We start from the raw sequence: 27,112 nt of genomic DNA, 5'->3' as shown, positions 1-27,112 counted from the left end.
CTAATCACTAATAAAATGAAGTCATTAAAAAAGAAAAACTCTGACATCTTCTTCCCTTTTAGTAAAAGGCAGTAATTTTTGTGCTTTATGTGCAGTGAGTTTTCCTATTTCTGTTACAGTACTATCTACAGAACTCACCCTTTCATCAGCACAGAATTCTTCTCCAAAGAGGCTGAAAAGTTACATTACAGAAAGGATCATCATAATAAAAGGGATAATGAAAGATAAAAAGATGCCTAAATACTGAGATACGGGCACAAAGAAATCTTTGTTCTTTTCTAATAGTGGCTGCTGCTCAGACCCCTGCTGTCTTTTAACTCCAAAGTCACACCAGCCATTTCAACAGACTGGACAGGAAGAGGACACAAATTCAGGGTGTCTGATCAGAGCTGTGCCCTCAAAGATTTGATGACTGATCTGGAAGATAGTGAAGACCTTTCTCTACCACACCAGCAAACCATCTGAGATAAACAGTCACAGCCAGAGGCACCTTCCTGAAGTCTTGGCTTGCCAAGGAACAATTATTTCCTGAAGAATCTCTATATGGAGGTGTTGACATTGGTGTTGTGTATGTGTGGATCCATCAGCTGCTCTCCTTTGTGAATAGTGGATGACAGGGAACAGCAGCACCACACCCAAGCTCAGTCCCCTGAATGCCAGGATTTAACCCTCCTCTCAGTTAACCTGGTGGGCAGGGCTCCCTTCTCCACTCCTTCAAGCAGCGTGTGTTGCTTCTCTGCATGACACAAGAAACCACTCTACAGGCTCAGAGCATTGTTTCTTGCCCAAGAAGCAGCCTCACAGGTCTCTGAGCAGGATGGAGGTGTGGGACTGAAGGCCAGCAAGAGGAAATGCTACGTAATAACCTTCAGCTACAGCACCAGACCACAGGCATGTGCTGCAGTGCACAGCCATCCACAGTGGGATGTCCCCCATTAGAGGTCTAAGCACCAAGAGATGCCACAAAAGAGCACAGATTTTAAGATCAAGCCCCATCTCCAGGAATTAACAGTGAGGCTGAGATGAAGGGGGTAGTGCCATGTCTCATCACAGACTCTTCAGAACGCACCTTCCCCTCCTCTCCTGACAGATGTCTCTTTTAGTAAAAGAAGAAAAGCCTTCACACAGGCCTGCATAACATACCATAATATTTTTCTCTCCAGCAAGAGAGAAAAAGCATCAAGGAAAAATACTGTGCTACACTGCAAGACACCTGGAACATAACACATGCTGGCAGTGGGGTAGAAGATGCTGATTTTTAAAGAATTTGGGATAAAGACGACAATTTAATTAAGATTTGGATTCTCCTGCACTTAAACGTAGTAGTGTCAAAAGTAGGTGAAACTGAATATAGAGCAACTGGCCACATTCTGCTTAAAATACTACTGAACGTGAAAAGATTGTGACTAACTCCTACACAGCACTGTGGATAACAAGAATGGCACAGACGAGTTAAATAATGCTGGGAGAGGATCCAAGGAGGGTATCACAGCCTGCTTCAAAAGCTGGTATATTGGAGAGGGAGATGCTTTGTTTGGGTTTTTTTGGTTTGTTGGGGTTTTTTAAGTATTCAAACCTATGACCTTGTGCTGAGTTCATCAGGAAAAACTTCATCTAAACAGTGAATACCTCTGTCACACAAGTCACTAGGGGGGATGCAGCTGCACACAGGCTGCACTTTAAGATCATTTTCAGCCAAGTTATCAAGACTACCAGTTGAGAAGGAAGTGATCATTGACAGGCAGAGATCCCGAAGTAGCAACACATCCATCTAAAGGAAGCTGCACTAGCACAGGAACTTTTCACTACATCTTCCTGTGGGCTGAAGAAAAGGCAGGAAAGTCAAAGTATATTCTCTGCTGATATCCATCGAGACACAAAGCTCTTTGGTTGCAGTAGGAGACACTCTGCCTGTGAACATTTGCACGGATAAGCAACTACCCTGCAATAGTAAAGGCTTTCCGGTGGTCACAAGCACCAGAACACCCTAGAGCTGTGAGCTGCTTCCTAAAGAATGCAATGTCCTACAGTTCCAAACCAAATTATTTTAAGTAGTGTTATCAGCTGCCAGCGGCATAAAAACGCAAAGCCAACCAACATGAAACACACCTGTTCAAAGGTACATAACTTACCCCTTATCAGGCTATAAAACCCAAAAATAATTCCTAATTGATTCGGTTTCCACAGCTGTAAATTATCCACCTCCTTCCCCACCCCTTTCAAATACTGTTTAGCAACTGGAAAGTCAGAACTGTACCTTTTCTGCTTTTTTGTCAGAGATATCTTGTTTTTCGAGAACTGCCATACTTTCCTTCAGGTTCTTCACTATGTCTGCAGGAGACTTGTGGGACTTGCCAAAGGGGAATGGCATGATTGCAAACCACACTGTCTTCCTCCTACAGCTCCTGCTTCACCTGGAAAAGGAGGAGAAAAAAGGTACATCAAAAATGAACAGGTGAACTAGAGCTTGCCACGACAAACTTAAATTCTTGTATTTCTAATTCTTTTAAAACACAAGATATAGAATCTAAGAGCTCACATTAAGACCATCATCTTATCCTTCAGGAACAAATTAAAGAGCACATTAATTATACCCAAAGCCACACACTGTACAGATGCCACATTTGGGCAAGACTAACCAGGATAAATTAGTCCAATTAATGCTGTCAAGCAAAATGCCTCCCTAACATGAGGTCTCTGACACACAGGTCACCATGTCTCAGTGGCTCTGCAGAGACTGTCCGGGTTACGTGCTTTTATCCAGATTCATTCCATAATAAACCCAAAGCAGACCCCAAAGCCTGCACCTCAGTGCAGACCTACAAGTACAATGCAGACAAGGCTACAGCAGCTTATTCCTATGTCAAGACACTTGGCATGTCCTGGCATTTTCATATCAATACTACTGTAATTTCATACTGAAACACAGTCTCACCCTCACTCATTTTATGGGAGATACAATTTGTCACCAATAACAGCGTGACAAATGTGACACAGATGTAAATAAAGCACTTGTAAAACCAACTTCTGATATGTATCTTTTTCAAAAAATAATGCATGTCTTACGGGACAAACTTTCCTTCCCTGAAAATATTTGGCTCTTGAATCCAAATACATTTATTCTTCTGTATATTTACATATATTTGCATTTACACACACATACATATATTCGCTTCTTTGTACAAAACAGAAGACTATTACTAGAATAAATCTTTTTTTAATAAATCTTTTGTTACTAAAAACATACACCCACATCCAAACAATAATAAAACCTTCTTGTAAGTGAACTCCATAAAGCACACTTCTACAAACTCTCTAATCTAGACAGAAAAGAACAGGAAACTATATTAAAAATGCTGACAGTGCTACTTCTGCTAGACACAAAAGACAGCTGGAGCTGGCAGAGCAGAGACTGCACTGTCATTCCAAAGAAGGGACACTACCCTGAAAGTTTAATTTCTATCTCCCTACAATGACCACGTACTTGGTAACAAGTCAGCTATAACCAGTACATGTAGCAGTACTTTGCTCCTTGATTAAAATACCAGCTCATCCACCATGAACTCCAAGATGTTACTCCTGATCTTACTCAACAGCATTTTGATCAAGGATTAAAAATACCAATCTAATACTGTTTTTTAGTTACTCTGATTTTTAAAGCAAACAAGTTGGGCTGGCCCAAGGGCAAGAACAGAAGCACTCGGATCTTTAGCCAAGTAAATTTTCATAAACGGGGATTTCAGGTGAGCAGCTACAGAGATCATCCCTCACTGTTCCATGCCTGCAGCTGACTCCACACAGCTCATAAAAAACATGAGGTAGGTAGTTTTTTTAATTAATTACTTTCAGATAAAAGTATCAGCAGGAAAGTTGAAACAAGATTTTCCACCAGCCATTTCCATTCTTTAACAGATCACAAGGACCTTCTGTTGCATTTATCGTGCAGTATAATATTTGTGTCATTATAGTACCTCTCATTCACAATTTGCACAAAAAAAGGGGCTGTAACACCGAAATTACAAGCACAGGACTGGTACCCTAAGAGATTGAGTGCCCTCAGGTTATTCCTTAGACAAGAGAATTTCATGCCTCAAACTTCATCACATCTAGTGGAACCAAAACCTACATCTAAGAAAAGCACCACTCCTTATTGTTATTTAACAAAAAATTTAATGGCATTTCAAAAAATATTTAAAGAAAATTTCACAGGATTTTTTTTTCCCTATAAAGAGACAGGTGTGAAAAGAAGCACAATTTCCCTACAACATGGAGACAAACCTCGATCATCACAGCAACATTTTAAATGTTCCCTTTATCTCTCCCTTTGATTACCACTCCTGCCAAATGAAGATGAGCCCTGAAAGCAAATCTGAATTCTTTTATGCTTGCATATCATCACTGATAATAACAGCATTTAACAACTACTCTGCATATCCATCCTGGAAGAGGGCTATACCCATGTAACAGAGCAGGACTGGCTCAAAAAACTGCTAGTCTTAATTTTTGGCTTGTGTTTCAGAACAGAATCAAAACCAGCAGGAATCAGAACAGATGAGAGAACAAAAACATTATATGGAATCACAAAATCTGGTATTACAGCAATATACAAAGAAAATAAACCAATAAAATGGCTCTGCACACTCATTCTCTGGAGCAGAACTATGCTACTCCTAAACTAAAAGACTATATGGACAACACAAACAGCCTATGGAAACACAGAATAAAGACAAACAACTGCCCTCATGGTGTGCCCAGTATCTAGGTTTGCAAAACTTGCTTTGCCTCCACGCAGTGCTCAAGTTAAAAATAGTCTACAGTTTTGCCTTATTCATAAAACCCTGCAGGTTCTGCATAAATCAGATGCACACACGTGCAAACACAAGTCGTACACAAGTTTCATTGTATGTACTAGCATATCTAATAAAAAATAATCAGTTAATAGCAGTTCACTAGCATCTAGTTATACTAAATGTTTTTTCCCAATTCAGGCAAGTTCCTGGATGAATTTCTCGTAAACAATTTGGAAAAATCAGGAAAGACTGTCGGCACCGTTAAGAAGGAAATCCACACCCTTGACTACTGAAGGTGACATTTTGCTTCAAGGTATTTCATTTATTATATAAAATGGAATAAATACACTTTTTATGCCATTTCAGTTTTATTACTGGAAGGAACACAGTGGCACTGCCAGGAACATCATCTGGGGCCTCAAGACTAAAGAGCCCACTAACCCTGAAGCAAAATTCTGTTACTGAAGAACCTGTGCCACATCCTGTCAAAAAAAAAAAAAAAAAGGAAAAAAAGCAGGAGCAGCCCTTTGTCTCTCAAAGCTGTACTTCATGCAGGAGAACATAGACAGGCTGTTCCTTTTTCAGCCCAGCAAAACTACCCCCAGCAGCACCCTGTGTGTGCACAATAGACAATGACAACATCTGTGTGAGACTGGAAAGAGCTGCCACCACCCACATCTGCAACATGAGAAAAAAGGGGAACAACATCAAGTGACATTTTCTGTAAATAAGATCAGGCCTTACATCATGTCAAACGATAACTGATTCACAATACCAGCACCTGGCTGCCTTGCAAATCTTGGACAAAAACACGGATTGTGGTTAAAGAAAGAGATCACAGGACTCTCAAGAAGTTGAATTGCAACAAGTACACGGGCAGCTCTGTGCTCTGCTGGGCTGCTTGGCTTTATCTTCCCTTCCCAGAAACCTCACTTTTATCCATTTCTTAAAAGAGACCATGAACAGTATCATACAAACCTCCAGCCTTCTCAGGCAGGCATTTTATTTCACCAATATTCAGGCAGGCCGAACCTACCGAGATGTGAGGTCCTCAAAGCACCGGGGTCACAGCCACATTTAGAAATCTTGAATGACGCTCTCAATCCAAAGGGACCGTTAAACAACAACGTGGCATTCAGCCAAACACCCAGAGATTTGACTTCCACTGACACACACTCAGGCACACTGGGACATTTGGGCTTTTGTGATAAGCAGAGATAGTAACCCCTCTGTTTCAGATAGTATATAACTTCCAGCTCTGTCAATGCAGCCTGCATCCCTGCAGTTTGCTTTATGTGTAAGCCTTTGTATTGTTTTATTCACTGCATTGACCACACAATCAATTAATGTCCAATTTAAATCTACTACATTCCATATATAAGATTGTTTTTCTAACTAGGCAGAACGCTTAAAAGCATTTCTCTGCGAGGACAACCCTCTTGCAGAAAAAAAAAAAGTTTCAAGAACAAACAGAGAAGCAAGATAAACAAATTCCTTTCCTTTAATTAATTTAATTCTCCAAAGAATAGGCACGCCAGCCTGGAGTATGGTCTCTCGTGTAACTTCACGTTTTCATATTCAAAGGTTCAGAAAACGTGCCACCTCTATACCAGAAATGCGTGCTACAGTTTAAAAACTGATTGCTTAACAGCAGCAGGGTGTTTCTGTTGTAGGTAGTATGTTTTTGTTATTGCAAGCTCCCTGCATTACTATTTTCAGAACAATACTGGTATGAGAAATAGCACAGTGACACTCCTGACTGCAGTGAAATGTGCAGTTACTCCACAGACAAATTAATTACCAGCACTGAAGTCTCACCAAGACAGGCTTTTAAAGCTACGTTGAAGGCAAAGGAAAACAAGCAGCACAAGCAAAGGCAAAAAAGCAAACTTAACCTTTCTACTTAAGACATACCATGAATTTACCACAACATAAAAAAGTATTTAACTTTTTTTCTCTGCATAAAAAAAGCACCATTTAAGTATCTAGCACTATTCCAGCTCAGGAGAGCAAACAGCCACCTTTCCCCCACACAAAATGCTACTTAGATAATGTACAAAACCCAATTTTGTGAAACAAAGAAGTGCAATTAACTCAATTCCTTATTCTGTCCTAGGCCCCACAGTTTAATTGCAGTGTATTAAGTCCTGTTACTGCCTTGTTTACACACCAAGAGTTTAAGGTAACTGCTTTTAGCCAGCTCCTAAGGAGGAAAAGAGGAAAAAACCCTTCAGCTATTTCCTGGCTGCAACTGCGCATGGTAAACAAAACCCAAGCCTAATGAAAAACCACGTGGTAACATCCACTTAATGTGCACATAAGGAGATAAGCTGAAGATCACACAAAACCAACATAATTTTTTACTAAGGCCAAATAATTAAGAGTGAGGTTTTCCCCAAGACAAATGAGCCAACCCAGGAGCTGGCCACCACTGATGGGGGATGCCCCGTTCCCCCTCTGCTCCCAGCACCATCTCCTTCCCCCCACTTTCATGCTCGGCCCAGCTGAGCTATCCATGGGCTGAGCCACTCACTGAGTGACCAGAAAACCAACCCGTACAAGGAAAGTAGAGAATACATCCTTTTGACCAGCAAGTAGCCGTGAATCAGCTCCCTGAGCTCATGATCTCACCATCAGAGCACCTCACGGTGAGGCTGGAGCTCAATCACCAGTGGGACTGAAGGGGGAAGGTCACTCTCCATCATTATTTTGAGTGGTCTGGTATTTGTCTGAGTGCCCCATGTGTGGCTGAACTTTCCGAAATGGCAAAAGACAAAGCCAACCAAAATGAGGGAAAATGAATTTAAAAAAAAAAAATAAAAATTGAAAAGGTTCTTAAGACAAACCAGTATGTGGCACTCCCAACCGCGAGCCAGAGCCAGCCCAAGGGAGGAGGAGAGGAAAAGGCTGTGGCAGGCAGGAGGGAAGGGCACATCACCTCCTCCTCCAGGTAGAGGGAAGCTGCCAACCTCTATCCTGAAATCATATCATGTATTGGTTACACTCAGCAGTGTTAATAACACAGAGGAGAATGGCTTAAACAAATAGAGTTAAATAAACTAATGAGTCTACAACGGCAAAATATCGAGATTCACAACAAACAGTTGGGTCTGCTCTGTATGTGGACTTTTAATTGACAATTTATCAGTCTATTACTGACAAAACATGCTGCATCTTGCTAAAAAGAGGCATGTTGTTATTAAAAAATATAACACAGCAGGCTCGTGTTTGTCTTGATAGAACTGATTTCGCCCAGAACCTGCTCTTTTGCTGTAGGCCTCTCGGATTAACAGGGATCATTAAGCCAGTATTGAAAACAATAACATAAATCAGTTTTCATCACATCTTACTGTCACAAGTGGCTGTTGGTTCAGTCAGAATTCACCGCTGTGCAGTCTGGTTGGAATGATAAAACCAGAAATAGATCAAGAAATTATGCATTTTTAAAAGCACTGTCTCACACTCAGGCATGCCCAGCATCCAGAAGGAAGACTGACAGTCATTCCTTTGATCCAAGAACCAATTTTTATGCAAGCTACCATGCTCCTTGGGAAAAAAAAAAAAATTCGAGTACTTCAAAGCCAGAAGTAGACACCATATCAGTATTTAGCCAGATGTAAGTCCCTGCCTGTACTCTCTGTAAGCACAATTTGTCAGCAGAGCAGCCCTGCCCTGGTGCATGTGCAGCAGCTGGCAGGGCAGGACAGCAGCAAGGTGCCACTGTGAGGCAGCTGGAATATCGCTGCCAGCTCTTCCCTGAGAATTCCTGGCTGCAGCATGTCTTCCTGGAAGGCCTCACCACTTCTAATTGCACAAGTAGAGCTGACCCAAGGCAGCATCCATCATTTCCTTCAGTCTATTATTTAAATTGAGTACTCACATTCCTCATTAAAACATTCTTCCACATTTTTCATGTGCTGTTTTCTACTACACCTTTCAGCATTCTCATTCTGGATATGTGGTTTCCTATTAGATTAAACAACTTTCAAGAGCTTCAGCATTGTACCAAAACAATTTTTTTTTCATTTTCTTTTTGAGATGCTAAACAAATTGAAGCATGACAGCCTCTCATCCAAAACATATGTCTAAATAGCATAGTTTATTAATACCTCACCTGCAGAACTTTCCTATCCCAGAGGAAATGAGATTGATAAAGAGCAAAAGCCACACCTCAGTGTATTTCAGGGCTCCACCATGAACTATTCAGTATAACCATGGCTTTACTTGCATAAGCATGCCATTAACAGAATGGCTATGGCTGTAACTGGTAATTACCAGCTGGCAGCATTTAGGAGCACAGTCCAGCTCTAAGGCATTTTTGCTATCCTGTAAATACTTCCATACACCTTTTCAGCATTTCTTTCAACATAACCTCAAAACATGGATAGGAAGACGAACTACCTCAACTCTCTCTCGTGTTAAGAAGTAAAACTACTGACATACTAAATACCTAAAGCAATCAATGATCTGTTTGGATCTGCCATGATATTTTATGAGTAATATAATTCATACACAAGAGTTTTCCTGCAGGAGAGGTACGTTCACCTCATACCTGGCATGTCCCACCCACCACTGAATACCAGCAGCTTTCCTAAAATTCACTATTAACTTGTTCAAGTCTACAGCACACAAAAGCTTTAAAACGATTCAAAAGCAGTTTCACGACGCTGCATCACAGAATTCTTTGTGGTGTGACCCATTTAAAGATTGACATGGGGGAAAAAAAATCCCCTCTCTGAGAATGGCAACTCAGTTCAGGGAAAAATGAAAATCAGGAAGGAAAAAAAATCCCTCCTGTAACACAGATGAACAGAAAAAGTGAACAAAAAAAATTAATTCAATGGATTCAGGAGAAAAAAAAGAAAATTGGAAAATAAATTTCTACAAAAAATGTGACTTAGCTTCTTGCTTCCTGAAAATTTCAAAGCAATTAAGACCCTGGCAGTTCACAGCCCTGCTCGTTTCTTTAGCACCAAATGCCAGCTGATTCCTTTCATTAAGCAGGCCTCTCTCTTGTCATTCAATTAATTTACTGATCCTTCTGCCTCTTCAAGAGCCTGCTTCTCCAAGCAGACACCTGCACGATGCTGGACAAAGGGAAGGGCAGCTCCTGCCACGAGGCTCTACCAGCTCACTGCAGCCTCCTAAAACTGCCTCATCCTTTGTGACTCGCACGTTATTGCATTCATTGCAGTTGAACACCCGGAAAAATTAACTAGAAACCTGTTTCAAATAATGTTGCTGCTTTTAAGGGGCTTCAGAGATCCAGCATAAAGCAGAAAAGCTTGTTAATACTAATGCTTAGTATCTGAAATCCCAGCTCTGTCTCCATGTTCAAGGAAATCTTATGACTCAGCTTCTTTCCCTGGTGTGCTGTTTAGAGTTACCCCACCCATTCATTTCCCCACAAACCTTACTGCTATACTGCAGTGTGGTGTACAGGCAAGCATGTAAATGCCTCACCCATTCCTTGGTAAATATATTTTTAAAATAATAATAATAATAATCCTAAGTTTCACCCCAAAAAGTAACTGCTATCTTTAACACACTGCACCAAAAAAAAAAAAAATAAAAAAGGAACTTACTTGAAGCTTCAAGAAAAGTTGTCAGACATCCACATCCACTTCTAGCCAGGTAGAAGCTGAAATAATTTTCTCATAACCTGGTATTACAGTCAATCCCTGTTGGCTCAGATGCCTGTACTGCATCATCACAAACCCCAGAATATTTGTTACAAGACAAAAAACACTGCAATTATGTACGTGCCATTCCACGCACCCTTGGAAGCAAAAATTCAAAGCAAGAGTCTCCTCTGTAACTATTTCTATTCCCTGGTATACATTATTTACATTATTTTCCAGAGGTTCTTTTTGCATCAGGTTTCTGATACACATCTAAGGGTGAATTCTGAGAGCGAAGAAGTGGCACGAGGGAAGGCAGAAGGACACAGAAGTTTAATCTCTGACCTATTTCGCATCGTGGTCTGGAGTTCACACATTCCAACAACTAAGCATGTCTGCAGGAGCATCAGAAACTGCAGAGACGAAGGACAGAAAACCCCACCAGCCCCACAACATCAGCATTTGGCCTTAACCAGACAGCCAGGGCCACGATGAGAGGGAAAACAGATCCCTTCAAACAGGAGTCAGTGACGTAAGCAAGGAGGATGAGAATCCCAAGGAGCAGCACAAGACAGAAAGGGAAGTGCACGTGCGCTTTCGGGGCGTCTTGTTTTGAAGAGAAGCTGAGAACAATCAAACTGCGAGAATGGTCCTGGGATTGTTCCAGACCAATCCCCTAAGGGGTAATTTTCTTTGGAGAATATTCTCTCAAACAAGAAACTGCACTCACTAAAACCATTATCTAGTAGCACAAGCAACAAAGCTAGGAAAAAAAAAAAAAAAGGAAATGGATAAAGTATTTACCCAAATATAGTTTCAGTAAGAACCATGTCACATTTTAAAATTGACTTTTAAGGAAAACAACAATATTTTTCCCATGGTTCCTTTACTTTCTTTGGGCACCGTATTCTATGGCCTGCTTGAAACTTCTAATGCTCCACATGAGTTTATCAAAGTTCAACACAACATAACTCTTCATCTACTTTACCTGAAGATCAACAGATCTTTAATAAAGAAAATATACAAAAGAGTAAGATGACTAAAGGAAGGACAACGTTAAAGCATTAAGATAATGGGCTATAAAACAGTGATCTCCACATAGCTCAGGAACCTCCAAAAAACACTGAATTAAGAACTGGGAATACATATCAGAGTATCCCTCTTCCCTACTGATTACTACCAGTCCCTGGCAGAGACAGCACAGAACAAACTACATCCATCTCTGTTTTGACAGACCTACCTCTGAAGGCTTCCCTTGCAAAATAATCAGTCCGGGAGATCACAATTAAAGAAAGTTTATGTTAGACTACTGTACAATTCACCTCAGTCCCAAAAGCTTTACAATCTAGCTGAGATGACACGCAATCAAGCATAGCTTAATGTCTCTGGGTTCACTTTTGTGCATTAGCTTGACAGAAATAGGGCTGAAACCCAAAACCAGCAGGGACAGAAAGCTTCACTGCAAAAAAACTGGTCACACTCCCGAGAGGTTCCTCTGAGACCACGGAAGACTTCTCCATTCTGACATTATTCCCTGTACTGAGAGATCTCAGTGGTGTGACACAAAGATTAAAATGTAAATTATTCTGAGATCAACTGTCACGATTCCAAGCTGATTCTTGCTCCATGAAACTGAGGGAACTTGGCCCATGATTCAATGATTACATATCTCCTCTGCAAAAGGGAGTTCCTGACAAATTACCTATGGGAGTTACATACTGAGTCACGGAGAAAGCAGGAGAGGGCAATCAATAAACGGCCCCACCATTACTGTGAATCTTCTCCCTCTAGTTCATTATGTCTTCATTCAGTAAAGGAAAAGTTGTTCAGGGCTTTTTTTCCCCCTGAATTCTCTCTTACCTAGTACTAGGAGCTGAAGTAATATCTGAGCTGATCCATAGTCCCTGGCATTTAAAACACACTTTTGATGACAATACAGAGGGTTCACTGACACAGCTCTATTGACAAATCCTACCAGTGCAGATACAGCTTGGAATAATAAAAAACACACCTTCTGACCATGATAAGTGCAACTGTGCTAGGGCTCTACTGGTTAAGTACCTTCATAAAGAGCACTCTCTCCTTCCCACTGCCAACCCAAATCAGTACCACCATCAATCAAGTGTCCAATTTTCCCAAGCCAGCTGTGTGGAGGTATCTTTTAGTATGGAACTTTCAGCCAGCTCATCCTCAGACCAAAGTCCCTGCTCCCTCTTGAGTATGCTGTACCAAGGACAATGTGGCTGATGGGAAAACATCACAAAGATCAGCAAAATCACAGGCTAGCCAGGAAAAAATTCTCTTTCCTCCACTGAAAATCATCAATTAGTTTCATGGGCATCACTTGAAAGAGAAAGGCAAATAAAAATCAGCACATTACAGGCCAGCACACACCTGTGAGATTCACATGTACATCTCATGGCTACCAAGACACCAGGGCGGTTGTAAGAACTAAACTCAGGGGAAGCAGCTGGCTGAAAGCAGCCTGAATAAAACTGTCAGGGGTTCAGGAAACAGAAAATACTCGGATAATTTATTATCCACCACAGTGAGTGGCACTCCCCAGGGGGTCACTACTGGACCAGCACTGTTCAACACGTTTCTCAGTGGGATTGATCCCACCCTCACCAAGCTTGCTGATGACATCAAGCTGTGGGGTCTTGGCCAACATGCTGGAGGGAAAGGATGTCATCCAGAGGGGTCTGGAAAAGCCTGAGAGGCGGGCCCATGTGAACCTCGTGAGGTTCAACAAGGCCAACTGCAAGGTCCTGCATGTGGGATGGGGCAATCCTGAGCACAGAGAGAGTCTGGGCAGAGAACAGATTGAGAGCATCCCCGCAGGAAAGGACCTGGGGGTCTTGGCTGATGGGATGTGCGCTGGAGCCCAGAAAGCCAACTGTGTGTCCCGGGCTGCATCAAAAGCCCTGTGGGCAGCAGGTGAGGGAGGGGATTCAGCTGAGAGTTGAGGTTGCTCACTCTGGGAAAAAGAAGGCTCTAAGGAGACCTTAAAGCACCTTCCAGTGCCTAAAGGGGCTACAAGAGAGATGGAAAGGGGCTTTTGACAAGGTCATGTAGTGACATGACATAGGGGAATGGCTTCGCACTGAAAACAGGCAGGGTCAGATCAGATATTAGGAAGAAATTCTTCCCTGTGAGGGTGGTGAGTCACTAGAACAGACTGCCCAGAGAAGCTGTGGATGCCCCATCCCCTGGAAGTGTTCAAGGCCAGGTTGGATGGGGCTCTGAACAACCTGGCCTAGTGGAAGGTGTCCCTGTCCATGGCAGAGGGGCTGGAACTGGATGGTCTTTAAGGTCCTTTCCAACTCAAACCATTCAATGATTCTGTGATAATATTACCTCCCTTTTTTAACTAAATGAGAAAACATTACTGAATTGATGATTACATTTTGTGCCATGATAATAAACAAGCAAACAAAACCAAACCTTAAAGGGTAATTCACTCCATTCTCCCAAGAAAAGAACCAGCCACGGCAATACAGAAATTTCACATAAATAATTTCAAGATCACAACATACCTAAAGTGGCTTTAAAACAAGTGTCTTTTATACAGTTCCCTTAAAACACCTCTGTTTCTCCTCCCCGTTTACATTTGGTCTAAATCTTCCAAGTCACTAATGGATTTGATTTCTGATACATAAACCACAGCACACCTCGAGTGCCAAGCCAGGTTCCTCTGGGGTAAGACAGAGCACAGAAGGATGTATTTTAGGGCAGCCATGATGCATCCCAGGGTTAAGAGAGCTCTCCGTTGCACAGACCTTCGGGAAAGAGGAGGCAAGTGTCATAACATTTACCACCATGCCCTTGTATTTCCCTTTTTTATGTTCTGAGGCAGAGGGAGGGGAGGGGAATTTAAGCTTAGCTGTGAACTTCATGTTATGAAATGCTCTGAAGCACAGAATCAAAAAGGGGGAATGATCTGGACTGTGCCCCAAACACGCTCAAGCTTTTGTCATACCAACCTAATTAAGAGTCCTTCTGATGACTCACAATACACCAGAGCAAAGATCTATGATAGAGCAGGATCCTTCAGCACACACACTCTGAAAAGCTGGATATTCCTGAAAAACTCACATCAGAGTCCTTCTCCCTCCTGGCACCACCTGAGAGTTCCAATTACTCAAAGTTATTGTATATTAAATGAAAACAGAATATAAATAATGTGTCAGATGTCTGTGGTGATCTATCAGGTACACATACATGCTACTTTTCATCCCTCTCTTTTGGGGGACACTTGAGTTATCTTTCCAGGCAGATCCCATCATGCCAATCAAACTTCTTCTGCTTCCATCAGAGTAACAAATACAAAAAAATAACAGCCTTAGGACAGGCAGGTTGAAAGCCTTTATAACACGTTTAACATTTCAATTTATTCCAGCCAAAACTCAGAAGAAAATACCTTACAGTTCCTGCTTGCTAGTCCAACACAAATTGACCAAAAGTTTCAACAAGTATTTTTGCATTTTTAAAGAAAAGGAGGCTGGAGGCAACACCACAGCAGAAAGATACCTGTCCAAAAGGAAGACATTCCAACCTACTTCACTTGGAAGCAGCCACCAAGAGCTGTTGCAGATATGACTCTCCAAGACCGAAGAGCCCAGAGGGTTCAAAAACTGTAGCTAAATCACTGTTGATCCTTTTATACAGGAATCACCACCTCTCCCGAAACAAATACAGGTCCACAAACCAAAAACTGCTTGAGAGCTGCCTGGCTGCAGACAGCAAGTGAAAAATGAGGCTTGGAACCAGAAGTAACTAATATTAACTCCACTAAAATGGTGGGAAAACTGAAGCATCTCTGAGGGACGGTTCCCTTATCTAATCTACTAAGAAGAGTTGGACTGGAAAAGGCAACAATCAAATTGTTTTGAAATACTAAAATAAGAGCCCCAACTTTCCTCTCATGCAGTTACTGTGCAACACCACCAAGAAAAACTGGAACACTACAGAAGTTACCACCTCTACAGGTTTACCCAAGGAATGATCACACGTTACCTCTGCAATGACTGAAGGGCAGCAGAACTTCTAAAGGGCTGACACCAAGCTCAGGTGGGAATATTGCATTTTAGCTGATACTTATACTCCTAACATTGTGTATTTTTATTTATTTCAGCTACATCAGTATCCTATCAGCCCTCTATTCCTTAGGGCTATGTGGAAAAAACAAAACAAAAACCCCACAGCCTTCAAAATTATTAATTGGTGAACCAGCTCAACATAATTTTATTTAATTAGGGATTATAAAATTATTCATATAGAAGTTTACAACAATATAATGTCACCACTTTCTAAATCACCAAGAGGCTTCAATCAAACAAGAGCTCTTAAACAATCAAATAGTCTAAAAATCAAAATTCACACCCTTGGTAATCTCCCAAGTTATACAAAAACTTCAGTTATTTTTAAAATCCTTCTTTTCTATGCTAAAAGACTTGTTCTAATTACAAAGGTGAGCCAAAAGGAACCATAATTCTCAAAAAAAAAAAAAAAAAAAAAAAAAAAAAAAAAAAAAAAAAAAAAAAAAAAAAAAAAAGAAAATTCTGTATTTCAGTTCCATTTTTAACAACAAAGGTTATCAACTTATTTGGAAAATGCCAAATTTAAGAAGTAGGATTATGCTGGGTTTAAAACTGTAACCTAAGGTCTGACTGCAATCAAAATGTACTATTGGTTATAAATCCTTTAAGGTAACCACAGAATCATAGCATGGTTTGAGTTGGAAAAGACACTAAAGACCATCTAGTTCACAATCATTTTAAAACTAGTTAGGTTACCTGATTTAGGGACTTGATCAGAATCAGGATTTTCTTTTAGTATAAATCTCAGAGGCATGAATCCACAACACTGACAGTTAGGGTATCATAATGAATACACATGATAGGGTGTAGAAACTTCTGTTGTACATACACTTTTCAATGCTTGTTAGTAATGATGAAAGTTAAAAATAACCTATTTAGAGAGAAAAGCTGCTATATTTCTGGCCAACAATCGTTCTCCTTGTTTACTAAAGAGCTCAAGAACAGCTACTTCTGCAACACAGATTTGACATTTCTTCCTAGATTTGATACTGTTAAGTCCTCAATCTGCCAGTGCCTAAGGGAGAGCAGAACCACCCTTCAGACTGCACTCCCACAATGCTGAGACCTTATCCAGTGCAATTCCCAAGGGAAGCCTCAGAGCAAAATACCTAATCCACCTTTGTTGGATGTGAACTGTAAATCCAGGTCTATGTGGCTGTTAACACTTTTTATTTATACACATGCACACACACATATAGGCGTGTAAGTTCCCAAACAAGAATGAAAGCTCACTGAACAGAGTTTATTTCCCTTTCAGATAGAAACAAAATGTATGTACAGGTAGGGGGAGTTGAAGGCTGTTTGGTTTTTCCAGGTTAAAGGAATGAAGAAAATTGAAGTGCAATTCTCTTAACAGAATTTAAAACCTCGACACATTCGTAAGTTTGTCATCGTGCACAAATGCCCTGAAATTTTTGTGACTTTTTGTGGAAAATATTCAACAATCCTGTAATGAAGAGGTTCTTTTGGATCTAATGATGTTAATCTCCTCCCCATAGCACATGAGTTAAGGGTAACACGAGTCAGACAGCACATCCACGCCAGGACTCTGCCCCAAACGCTCTGTGAGTGGATGCTGTTCTCAACAGAAGGACTGTTTACTCCAGCTCCACCCTATTACAGAGTCAGTAGAGTTTGGAGATTGCTCAATGTCAATTACAGACGTAAAACGGAACTATGTTAGTCAATGCTGATGAGTCAATATACTACTTTTCTTAGAGATTACAAATCTAAATGATCACCTCCACAACAGCACTTGTTTGGAAAACACAGAATATTTTCAAGGATCTGCCTTTGTTATCAATAATTATCCATGAAATCCATGGAAAAAGACTATTTGATCTGGTCACTGTTTGCTTTCAATCATATTTTAAGACAATCTGAATTTCTCGTGTTGAAGTAGCAAAGTCCTCGAGTCCAACACCTGACACTTACAAGACTTGGGATTTTCCAATTATCTTGATTAATTTCCTCAACTGTACTTTATTTTTAAGAGGAGCCTTCATTCATTCCACTAACAAGCTATACCAGACTACAAAGAAGGCAAAATTTCTGTAGAACTTTTCCTTCTAGGAAGCTGGAAAGTGCACAGCAAGGCAGAGGACAGCAAATCCAGGTGCCTCAGACAAGACTACCAAGTACTGCCACAGACAGCTGAATTCTACCCCAAATCATCTTTCTCATTAGGCAACACATAACCCAAGTGCCCAATGTGGTCACTGCATAAAAGTCTATCCTCTTCTGAGAGCCCAAAATGAGATTCCAAGACTAAAAACAAATACCACAGCCCCAGTTCAGGTGCCTGAACGCCAAACACCACTGTGGATGCATCAGAACAGCACAGCTTATTCTCCAACTGCCCTTCCAGAAAAATCACAAACCTCCTACCTGTCTAGGGCAGGTGTCTTGGAGCAATAAAACAGAACTAGGTATCTATGTTTAGGCAGTTGATTTCACATCAAAAATGGGTGTCACTGGGAAAAAAGTTTAGGAAGTGTTAAGTTCTCAAGTGCTCCACGAGACAACACACACATCACCACACGCTCAAACACAGAAGGAGAAAACTCTTGTGCTTAAGCATCGTGCCCTGGAAAAAGGGGGAAAGAAGCACCACGATGCTGAGGAACACTGGGAATACGTGCTGTCATCAGTATCTATGAACCAAAGAGAAAACCCACAAGGACCTCAGTCCTCCTGTCTTCACAGAACTGAGTTTTATGCAGTAAAGCAAAAGACCAAACACTACACTGCAACTAAACCACAAGAGAAGGATGTCCCTGCACTGAGCACTCTCTTGTGCAGTGATGGAGTGGAGGTTCCCGCTGGAAAAGCCTGAAAACAATCACATAATCAAACTTTTTGTTCCAAATCAGTATAAGCAAAGCAAGGTTCTGAGTATTTGCTAACTTTTGAGATGTTAACTTTGCTTTCTCAACTTTTTCTAATATCATATTACGTACAAAGTCTTTACCAGGAACCGTGCCTTGAGTGTCCCCCCTGAAAGGTATCGCTTTACATTTTCCTGAGAAGTTTCTCCATCCCCACCAATCTCCAGTCAGAAGAAACTTAGGACTCGAATAGCAGGTGTGACAGGTTACACATAAACTGTGTGGGAGAGACTTCTCAGGCATCACCTGTGTTACACTCAGTGCATGTCTCCATCCCTAAGGTCTCATTTAGGTTGAATAAAACCTCCTAGATATTTTCTTTTCTAAAACCATACTTCTCTGTGACTTTGCTTTTGCTCTTTCTTTGTCTGTACGTGATCTCCAATAAAGTCAAAATGTTACGTCGTGGTTAATTTTATAAACCATCACAACGCATCAAGAAATAAAAGTCTTTTGACATCTATTAAAAGGAGCATAATCTGCCAAAGCAGTGACTTCACATGTAACAGTCAAAAGTAAAACATAACAACACAAATAACTTTTGCCTCATAACTGTAGCAAAAGCTCCCAAAAGTGCTTGCCCAGAGGAAGAGCTCAGAGCCTCCACTGCAGCAGGATGCTCTGAATGTGTGCTATCAGCACACACATCTACCACACCACACAAGATGTCACTGATAACTCAGTGTCTGCAGACTCTTCTTTAAACCGAGCTCCTCAGCAGATGAGCTGGGAATGGGAAGCTGGTGTGGCTCTGAATATTTGGGAATATCCATCCATAGTAGGCTTCCCAGGTGAGCAAAGGGAAAAACGACAGAGAGAGCTGCACAGTGGGATTCTGCCTGGCAAAATGTGAAGTGGCACTGGACGAAAGAGCTGGCTGGGGACATGGAGGGGCCTTCCACAACTGTCTGTACAACCGGCTTTCCTCCCATCGCTCTGCACTACCACACTTTACTTAAAAGTCAGTAAACAAAACAATAAAAACTTTTCAGAAAGAGGTATTTCTTCAGATGTCAGCTGTCTGGGCAGCTTTAGCAGCCAGAAAAAGACCACGCATTCCACACTTCTGGGAAGACTTCTCCATTTTTTTCATTTTACGTTTTAACACAGATAACTTCAAAGGAGATAAGGCATTTCACACACACGGGTGACTGAACACAAGTACTGCTCTCACAGTCACACACATTCAACTCCCTGAAAAGCTGACAAATTAATTCTATTTAATTTATAGCAAAGCTCTATCTTATCTATTTTTAAGTGTCACGTTTCAAATCTTGCAGGGTTTGCAGTTAAACTTACAGTTACATTGTCTTAGTAAGAAAAATGAATTTGTTATCAATAAATACTGACTGAAAAAATACTCAACAGGGCAAGGATCAAAAGCACAGAGCAGTTTTTCCCTGATGCAGCCATTTCCCACACATGGTATGATATATCTGAACGTTTTAAAACAATCCCGAGTAGTAACTAATAAATAACTTCATCCAAAGATGTTTGTGAACTTGGAAAACCATGTTACAATACTACTGCAGTTCTCTACTAATTATAACTTGCCAATTTTTGAACTGTCTTGCTATATTTAACCTTTTGGTGATGAATTCTCTGAGTGTTTGAAGGGGAGGATTACAGAGCAAACAGATCTTCAGAAAGTGACTCTGAATGTAATTACAAGTAGCAGGTTTTCAATAAACAGAAAGATTAGCTACAACATGTAGCAATATCCCCCAGAATTTTGTGCCCTTCTGGATAGGCTTAAAATTTGCAGTAGGCAGGGAGAAACTTTTTGTTGTGTCTTTTGGTTATATGAAGCATCAGCTGGAATACTCAAAACAAGGGAGTTACAAAGCAAATTGCAGTTGTTTATTTAAACCTAAGCCATTTACTTCCTAAATTAACACTGTCTGAAGAAAAGAGGCCATGAAGGCTCTTGAGGAATGACCACAGTTATTCCTGTAAACACACGGTATTTTGGCTGCTTCCACCTTGGATCAAGCCTGAATCCAATCCTTCATAAGGAGTATTTAAATAGGGACAAACGAATATGTCATTTTATCAAAAGGTGCAATAAGGAAAGCACATAAATCTGCTCAGGCTAAAGAAAGCCCAAACTCACATGACACCAGGGTAAGCCTGAGGTACCCCCGGTCGTGTATTTAACAGCTCAGCTCAAGTCCGTTAAAATAATTCAAGACAGCCTCATCTTCTAATTTAACCTTTGTGTTTGCACTGGGGGGATGGGGAGGGAAAGTTTCACCTTCTAACTGCAGATATTCATCTTCCTTCTGGCTCACACCTCTGCACCTCGTGGTGCCAGAAGGATGGTACTGAGAGAGAGCAAAGAGAGGGCCCAGATGGAAGGGAAGGGGAGCTGAACTTGCACACAATTCGGACTAATTAACTCCCCCAATTAGACAACAAATTGGGGAAGTGGCATTTTCTGAGAACAAAGAGCAAAAGGAATTTTACATCTTGCTTGAGGTTTATCTACAGCCACGGTGAGCACCGTGACTTAGGATCACTGAACAACTAAAGAGGTTTTTTTCCAATGTCATTAATATCCAGCTTCAGCCTGCAGCTAAGAAGTCATAAAAGTACATGTAACTCAAAAAATTGCTAAATTTATCAGATTTCAAGTGTACAGTGTAGAAATTACAAGATTGAAATTCAACTCATATTTCTGCCTTGCGCATTATTCACATAAATAGCTGCAGGCTGTTGTGGAACTATTTAATTTTGAAGGAGCAGATGAGTCAAATCTTATTTTTGATAGGTAGCTGCAAGATGCCTCCAATTAGACCACGATAATCATACTTTAATAGCTGCTCTTGTAATTAAACCATATTACAAAGTGTCACAAGTACAGAAAAGCAGGGCCAGAAGGGAATTCAAAAGGTCACCAGGCTCCTTCCTGCCCCCTGCTTCAAACCACCATCAGCTATTAGAGTTCTGGAACTCTACCAAAAAAAAAAAAAAAAAAAAAAAGAGAAATCATTATTTTAGCAAGTGTCAAAAGCCTCTAAGCATGTACAGAGATTATGAGCTTTCAGAAACGTCTTACAGAAAAATTAAGGCTGCAAACAACTCATTAAAATAATCTGCAAAAAAATCAATAAAGAACTGATTTGGAAGAGAGGACACTGGTCAGTAATGATAATATTCACCAAAATGCCCTAAATAAAAAAACCCTAGGAAGTGCAGCATGTACAGGACAACTGCCAGGTCTTAACTGCCATCCATTAATTAATGAGAGGCCACAAAATGCAAAATAGATACCATTCCCTCCTGAATAAATGTTTCATAAAACCAATCAAGGAATTCCAGGAGGTGGAGTTTTAATATTATCACACCCCTCTGGGAATATACATTTGCCTGCACTTGATGATACCCAAAGAGCATCATTATCTCTCAAAGACATACTGTCACAAAGTATTGCTCAACTGGCACTTTTATTTAGTATCCTTTATTTGTATAAATACATATATTTTAAAATGTATCAATCCGAGTTTTCAATTCCCCACCTACAACCACTCATTACAGGCACACAGAAGGCAGCAAAGTTCCAGAACTCTGTGTCAACACAAAGAAGAGAATGCAATTAACTTGAGGAAAAGAACCAATGCTGTCAGCATTCAGAAACATTCAGCAGCATCTTAGTTCACACACACAAACTCACATTCCAAGACTTTACCAAGGTACACCTGTCTGAGCAAGGAAAGACCCTAACAACTGGTATATCACAACACAACTTATTAAATACAAATAAATACAAAGTCAAGTGCCTACTAGCTGGCTAACCCAGCAGTTTCTCACACCACAAGAGAACCATGAAGCTGTGAAATACAATATTCTTACAACAGCGAGTCCATGACAGGCGGGATCCTACCAAGACACAGTGCCATGTGCCATCATGCCACTTACAGATCATATTAGCTAAAAAATTGCACAGGACAACTGGAAGCTAAAAAAAAAAAATGCAGTTATTCCTGACCCCAGAACAGGTACCATGGTTATTCTACTTCACAGAATATTTCCTGGTATTTTTTTTGTCCCCAGTTAAAGGCATGTGCCATATCAACAGGTATTAGGTAATAGCTATAAATTAAAGACATACAGTGTTTTAGATAGTAAAAAATCTATTATTTAAAAGCTTTGATACCAAGGCACAAGCTCAGGATGTTAAATTTCCTCTGACAGTCTATGATCGCATGAGCTCTCCGTGCTAAAAAGGAAGACACACTTCCTGATGAGGGGAAAACACAGGGCCTTGAACTAAGAGTTTCTGACAGGTAACTTTAAAAAAAATATCCACAAGCATAAAAAACCTTTTCAATATGTGGATGCTAATCAAGTTTCTTTTCTGATCTACACCAAAACTGTTCTTCCACATATTGTTACTTACCTCACTGAAACTGAAGAGCCTCGGTCATGTAATTTAATCTTTGACTCATCATGCAAATTAAATCACACCATTCCCATATTTTAAATAAATCGTGAGTACCTACGTGATCCCTCACCAAAAATTAAAATGAAAAAAAAAAAAAAAAAAAAAAAAAAATTTAAAAAGCCACCAGCACTGGGTACATCCTGATTTCAGTACCGGTTGTATTACACAGGAAAAAAAAAAAAGAGACAAAACTTTTTTTCTGCTATTTAACATGCTGTGTTAGCTCCGTATGGGGCAGTCCGAAGGAAAACAGGCTCCGAGCAGCCCCCTCGCACGGCTCCTGCTGCAGAGGCCCATCGGGGCTCCCAACGGGAACAACAATTGTAGGAAGAGGCCTCAGCCCAGGACCCCGGGAGGCCGCGCCGGCTCCGCAGCCCGGGCCGGTCCGCGCGGCCACGGCCGTAACAAAGAGCCCCCGGCCCGGCCCTGCCGCCGTGCCGGGACCGGCGCTGCCCCGGGGGCGGCCCGGCCGCTCCGGGGATCCCCCCGCGCCGCTCCCCGACGAGCGCTCCCGGCCCGGCGCTGGGAGAGCTCCAGGACCGCGGCGCTGCCTCTCGGGCGGCGCAGCCCCGGCCGTGCCCTTCCCCGCACGGCTGCCCCGCACCCGCGGCACCCACCCCGGCCCGGCCGCGCCCGGCCCGGCCGGTCCCCCCCGGCAGCCAGCGGGGAGCGGGCCGGGAGCGCGGCGGGCACCGCGCGGGCCGTGCCGCCCGCAGGGCACGGCCGGGCCCCGCTCCGGACAATGCCCGCGGCCCCCTCCGCCCGGCGGTACCTGCGGCGCGGCGGGCGGGCCCGCCCTGGCGGCTCTGGGCGCTGTGCTCCGGCTGTCGGTGCGGCAGCGGCGGCCCCGCTCGCCCGGCCCGGCCCGGCCCGTCCCCCCGCCCCGCTCCGCTCCCCGCGCTCCGCTCCGGCCCGGCCCCCGCCCGCGCTTCCGCCCGCCGCGCCCCGCACCGCCCCCTGCCGGCGCGGAGGACCCGGGGGCGGACCCGGTATCGCCCGGCCCATCCCGCGCCTTCGCTGTTTTGTCGTTTTACTGTTCGCAGGTTGTTTTATTTTTTTCTGTATTAGAATCGTGGAATCCTCGAGGTTGGAAGAAACCTTTAGGATCGTCCAGTGCAGCCGTCCACCAGTGTAACCCCTGAACCACATCGCCCAGTGCCACATCCAGACTCCTCTTACTAGGGGCGGCGACCCCACCACCTCCCTGGGAAACCTATTCCAATGCCTGGACAAACTAAGAGGGAAAAAAAATTTTGTGCTGTCTGATCCGAATCTCCTCTGTCTCGGCTTAAGGCCGCTTCCTTTTGTGCTGTCCCTGCAGGCAGGGCAGAAGGGACCAGCCCCACCTCACGGCAGCCTCCTCTCAGATGGTTGTTTGACCCATGAGGTCCCCCCTGAGCCTCCTTTTCTCAAGACTAAACCAACCCAGCTCCCTGAGGTGTTCCTCATAAGACAGGTTCTCTAGACCTTTCACGAGCCCTGTTGTCCTCCTCTAGACCCGCTCCATTTTAAAGTGAGGGGCCCAAAGCTGAACGCAAAACCCCAGGCGCAGCCTATTCTTTTATTCTTTATTAGTACTCAGTATTTTTTTTAATCAATTATTGTTTAAATTTATTATTTGGTATTTACTGATTTATAATTTGCATTTATTGTTCTTTTTCATTATTACTGCCCCCTATCCCCCTCTCTGCCCTGCCCTCCTGCAGACCCTCCTCACCCTGTGCACTGTCACAAAGCTCCTTTCCCATGTCGTGACCCTCAGGGCTCCTGTGTGGAGTCTGGACTCAGCACTGTGCCTTGGACATGGGCTGAGCGTTGTGATGCATCCGGTGCCGGTGCATCAGGTGCTGGTGAATTACAGCCTGGAGGTTTTCTGCAGTTCCCATTGCAGCACGGAAGGGCTCCGGGCTGTTTTTGTGTCCTGTACATAATACTCATCTATTACTGTCACAGTGACAAATGCAGATTAGCCTGGATTGAGAAGAGCCCACACCTTTCCCAGCAGAGAACAAGCTGATATTGTCCATTAGTGTGGCATAGTACACAATGTTTAAAAAAGAAAAATACATTTTTTATGGAACTTGTCATTAATGTCTTACAAGCCATGAGGCAAAACCTCATCCCAGCGGGTCTGCTGCGATCCCACCATGTAGCAGTGTGGGACCTGCTGGCCTGCTTTCCCAAAATGTCTGTGAGCTCCTTGTGAGCTGACAGCTTCTGTCTTCAGCTTCTTTTTGATTGCGTGTCTCCACATCCCCTTCTGCACTTCCTTGTCACATTGCTGGGGAGGGTTTGGGCCGGGCTCCTCTATGCAGTAATGTTTTCCTGCAAGCAGCAGTTGCAGCTCTGAATTCCATGTGTTGTACTTCCCTGCTTTGCTGTACTGAGGGCAAGTGGTGTCAGTGGGCAAAGCTGCCTCTTGACCTCTTGGGGGTCTTCTTGGACCAGCCATCTAAGTCAGCTGTGTGCTACAGCTCAGGCACGGAAAAATGCTTCTGATCACAGCCATCCCTGCAATATAGTATATGTAATACAATATATAGTTCCTTATATCCCCCAAATATCTACTTGCTGTTATATAAAGATGTAAGAGATGCAGCAACCCTGGACCTGAAGCAGGCAGGTTTGAGGTGACAGGACCTTCCCAAGCTCACCTGCACCCACAGTGTGAAGTTAGCAAAATGTTGGCAGTTCAAATTGTTAACCCATAATTAGGTTAAAAACACCCAAATTTAAACAGATAATATTCAGGGTACTGAACAGAGAGAAGAAGGAGTTAAAGGCAAGCACTGGTACAGGGATTCAACACCAGCTCCTGGCAAATAGACACTACAAATGACCATTGGAAAAGAGATCATGCAAGAAACGGGTTCAGTGCAATTACCATCCCTACACACTGCAGGGAAAAATCCCTCAGCACTGAGAGCATGATTTTTCTAAGCTCTCAGAAGCAGGAATTAAATTCAGCACATGAGAGAGCTCTTAGTACATTAACGATTCACTAATTCGCAGCCATGACTGAGACATCCATTGTGAATTAATTAATCTTTGCAAATTAGGAAGTGAGTAAACATGGAAAAAAAAAACACTTTGAAAATCCAGGTTACTTCACTGGAAAAAAAAAAAAAAAAACATAGTTAGAAAGGCAAGCATGCAGGTCCTTTGCTCAGGAGGGACAGAAAGCCTAATGTGATCCTGGGGTTTTCTGTCGCTGATGGGAGGCCCAAGGAGCCCTGCAGCTCAGCTCCAGCTCCTCTCACCACCATCCCACACCAACAAATGGCAAAAGTGGGGAAAAACAATATGTCAGCCTGTGAAATTAATCCTCCTTCAAGCAGCTCTGTTTTGCTCACCTCTTTTCTTCCTTTGAACTGTACCTCCTGCAGAGTGGCTGTGCCCACATGGAATGCTGTGGCAGCAGCTGACTCTCCAGGGTTGGCTGCCCTTGGCTCTCCATGAGGCCCAGTAATCCGTTGCCTGTTTTATCTCTCCTCTTTTCCAGGGTTGTAATTCAGAAGGACACACGTGCCCTTTCCCACTGAAGGGTGTTTCCTCCTCTCCCTGATATCCTGCTGTGGCAGCAGGTCCCCCCTCACCATGAGATGGGATAGAGGTGCTCCTCTGTCACCTGCATGGCCATCTGAAAAGGCACGACACAAATCATCTGAGAAAATAATCTGGGTCATCTTGTCAGCTGTCTGGACAAACATACAAGGAGGAAAGAACAGAACCAACATCCAATTAATGTTTTAACTGGGCATGGGCATGGACTGGTGTGGCTTGCAGACCAGAGCCCGGGTTCCTTGTTCCTGACAGGGTGTTTCAGGGGAAAGGCTTTGGGAGGAACTATTAGGAGCAGAGGCAAGAGTGGTTATGCTGAATGTCTTCTACTTCAAGTCTGGCAGAACAAGAATCCCGAGTCTTTCTGTGGACTTTGGACCAAGCTGCAGTAGCTGAATTTCATCACCAGGATACAAAAGTGCCTGTGACTGCCCCTGAAACTATGTTTCCCCCATTGTCAGAAAAGAAAAACAATTGCCAGAAGAATCATAGGAAAAAAATCCGTTGCAAATTCCTTTCCTGGAGAGCAAGTCCTTTTAATAAAGTTTTAGTTAGTGTGGAACAATTGAAAGCTATCTACAAAGCGCAGCATCCATTTCAGGGAGAATCTACTACTAATATCAAAACCAGGTTTCCATCAGCATGGTAAACATGAAAGGAATTAACAGAAGTCACCCTGAAAAACAGCACTGTAGTAGAAAATATTTCC

At 42.5% G+C, this 27,112-nt stretch overlaps 1 protein-coding gene and 1 long non-coding RNA gene across 2 annotated transcripts in view; both read right to left on the bottom strand.

Annotated features, from left to right (window-relative positions):
• CAB39 (calcium binding protein 39) overlaps window positions 1-23,709 on the bottom strand; it is a 39,062-nt gene extending 15,353 nt beyond the window's left edge. The window contains exons 1-2 of the mRNA XM_027884340.1: window positions 23,615-23,709; window positions 2,258-2,414 (exon numbers count right to left, since the gene is read on the bottom strand). Of these exons, the coding sequence (XP_027740141.1) occupies window positions 2,258-2,371 (114 nt within the window). The 5' untranslated portion in view covers window positions 2,372-2,414; window positions 23,615-23,709. The remainder of the gene's footprint in view (window positions 1-2,257; window positions 2,415-23,614) is intronic.
• A 1,182-nt stretch (window positions 23,710-24,891) lies between these two features.
• LOC114057705 overlaps window positions 24,892-27,112 on the bottom strand; it is a 38,507-nt gene continuing 36,286 nt past the window's right edge. Inside the window, exons 8-9 of the long non-coding RNA XR_003571283.1 lie at window positions 26,196-26,482; window positions 24,892-25,353 (exon numbers count right to left, since the gene is read on the bottom strand). This is a non-coding gene — a long non-coding RNA (uncharacterized LOC114057705). The remainder of the gene's footprint in view (window positions 25,354-26,195; window positions 26,483-27,112) is intronic.

This window comes from Empidonax traillii, unplaced genomic scaffold (genome assembly GCF_003031625.1).
Source record: "Empidonax traillii isolate 1590-97213 ecotype Southwest subspecies unplaced genomic scaffold, ASM303162v1 scaffold143:size1492093, whole genome shotgun sequence".
NCBI classification, from domain to species: Eukaryota; Metazoa; Chordata; class Aves; order Passeriformes; family Tyrannidae; genus Empidonax; species Empidonax traillii.
The sequence above is the reverse complement of the archived record's forward strand: the minus strand, read 5'-3'. Positions and strand labels throughout refer to the sequence as shown.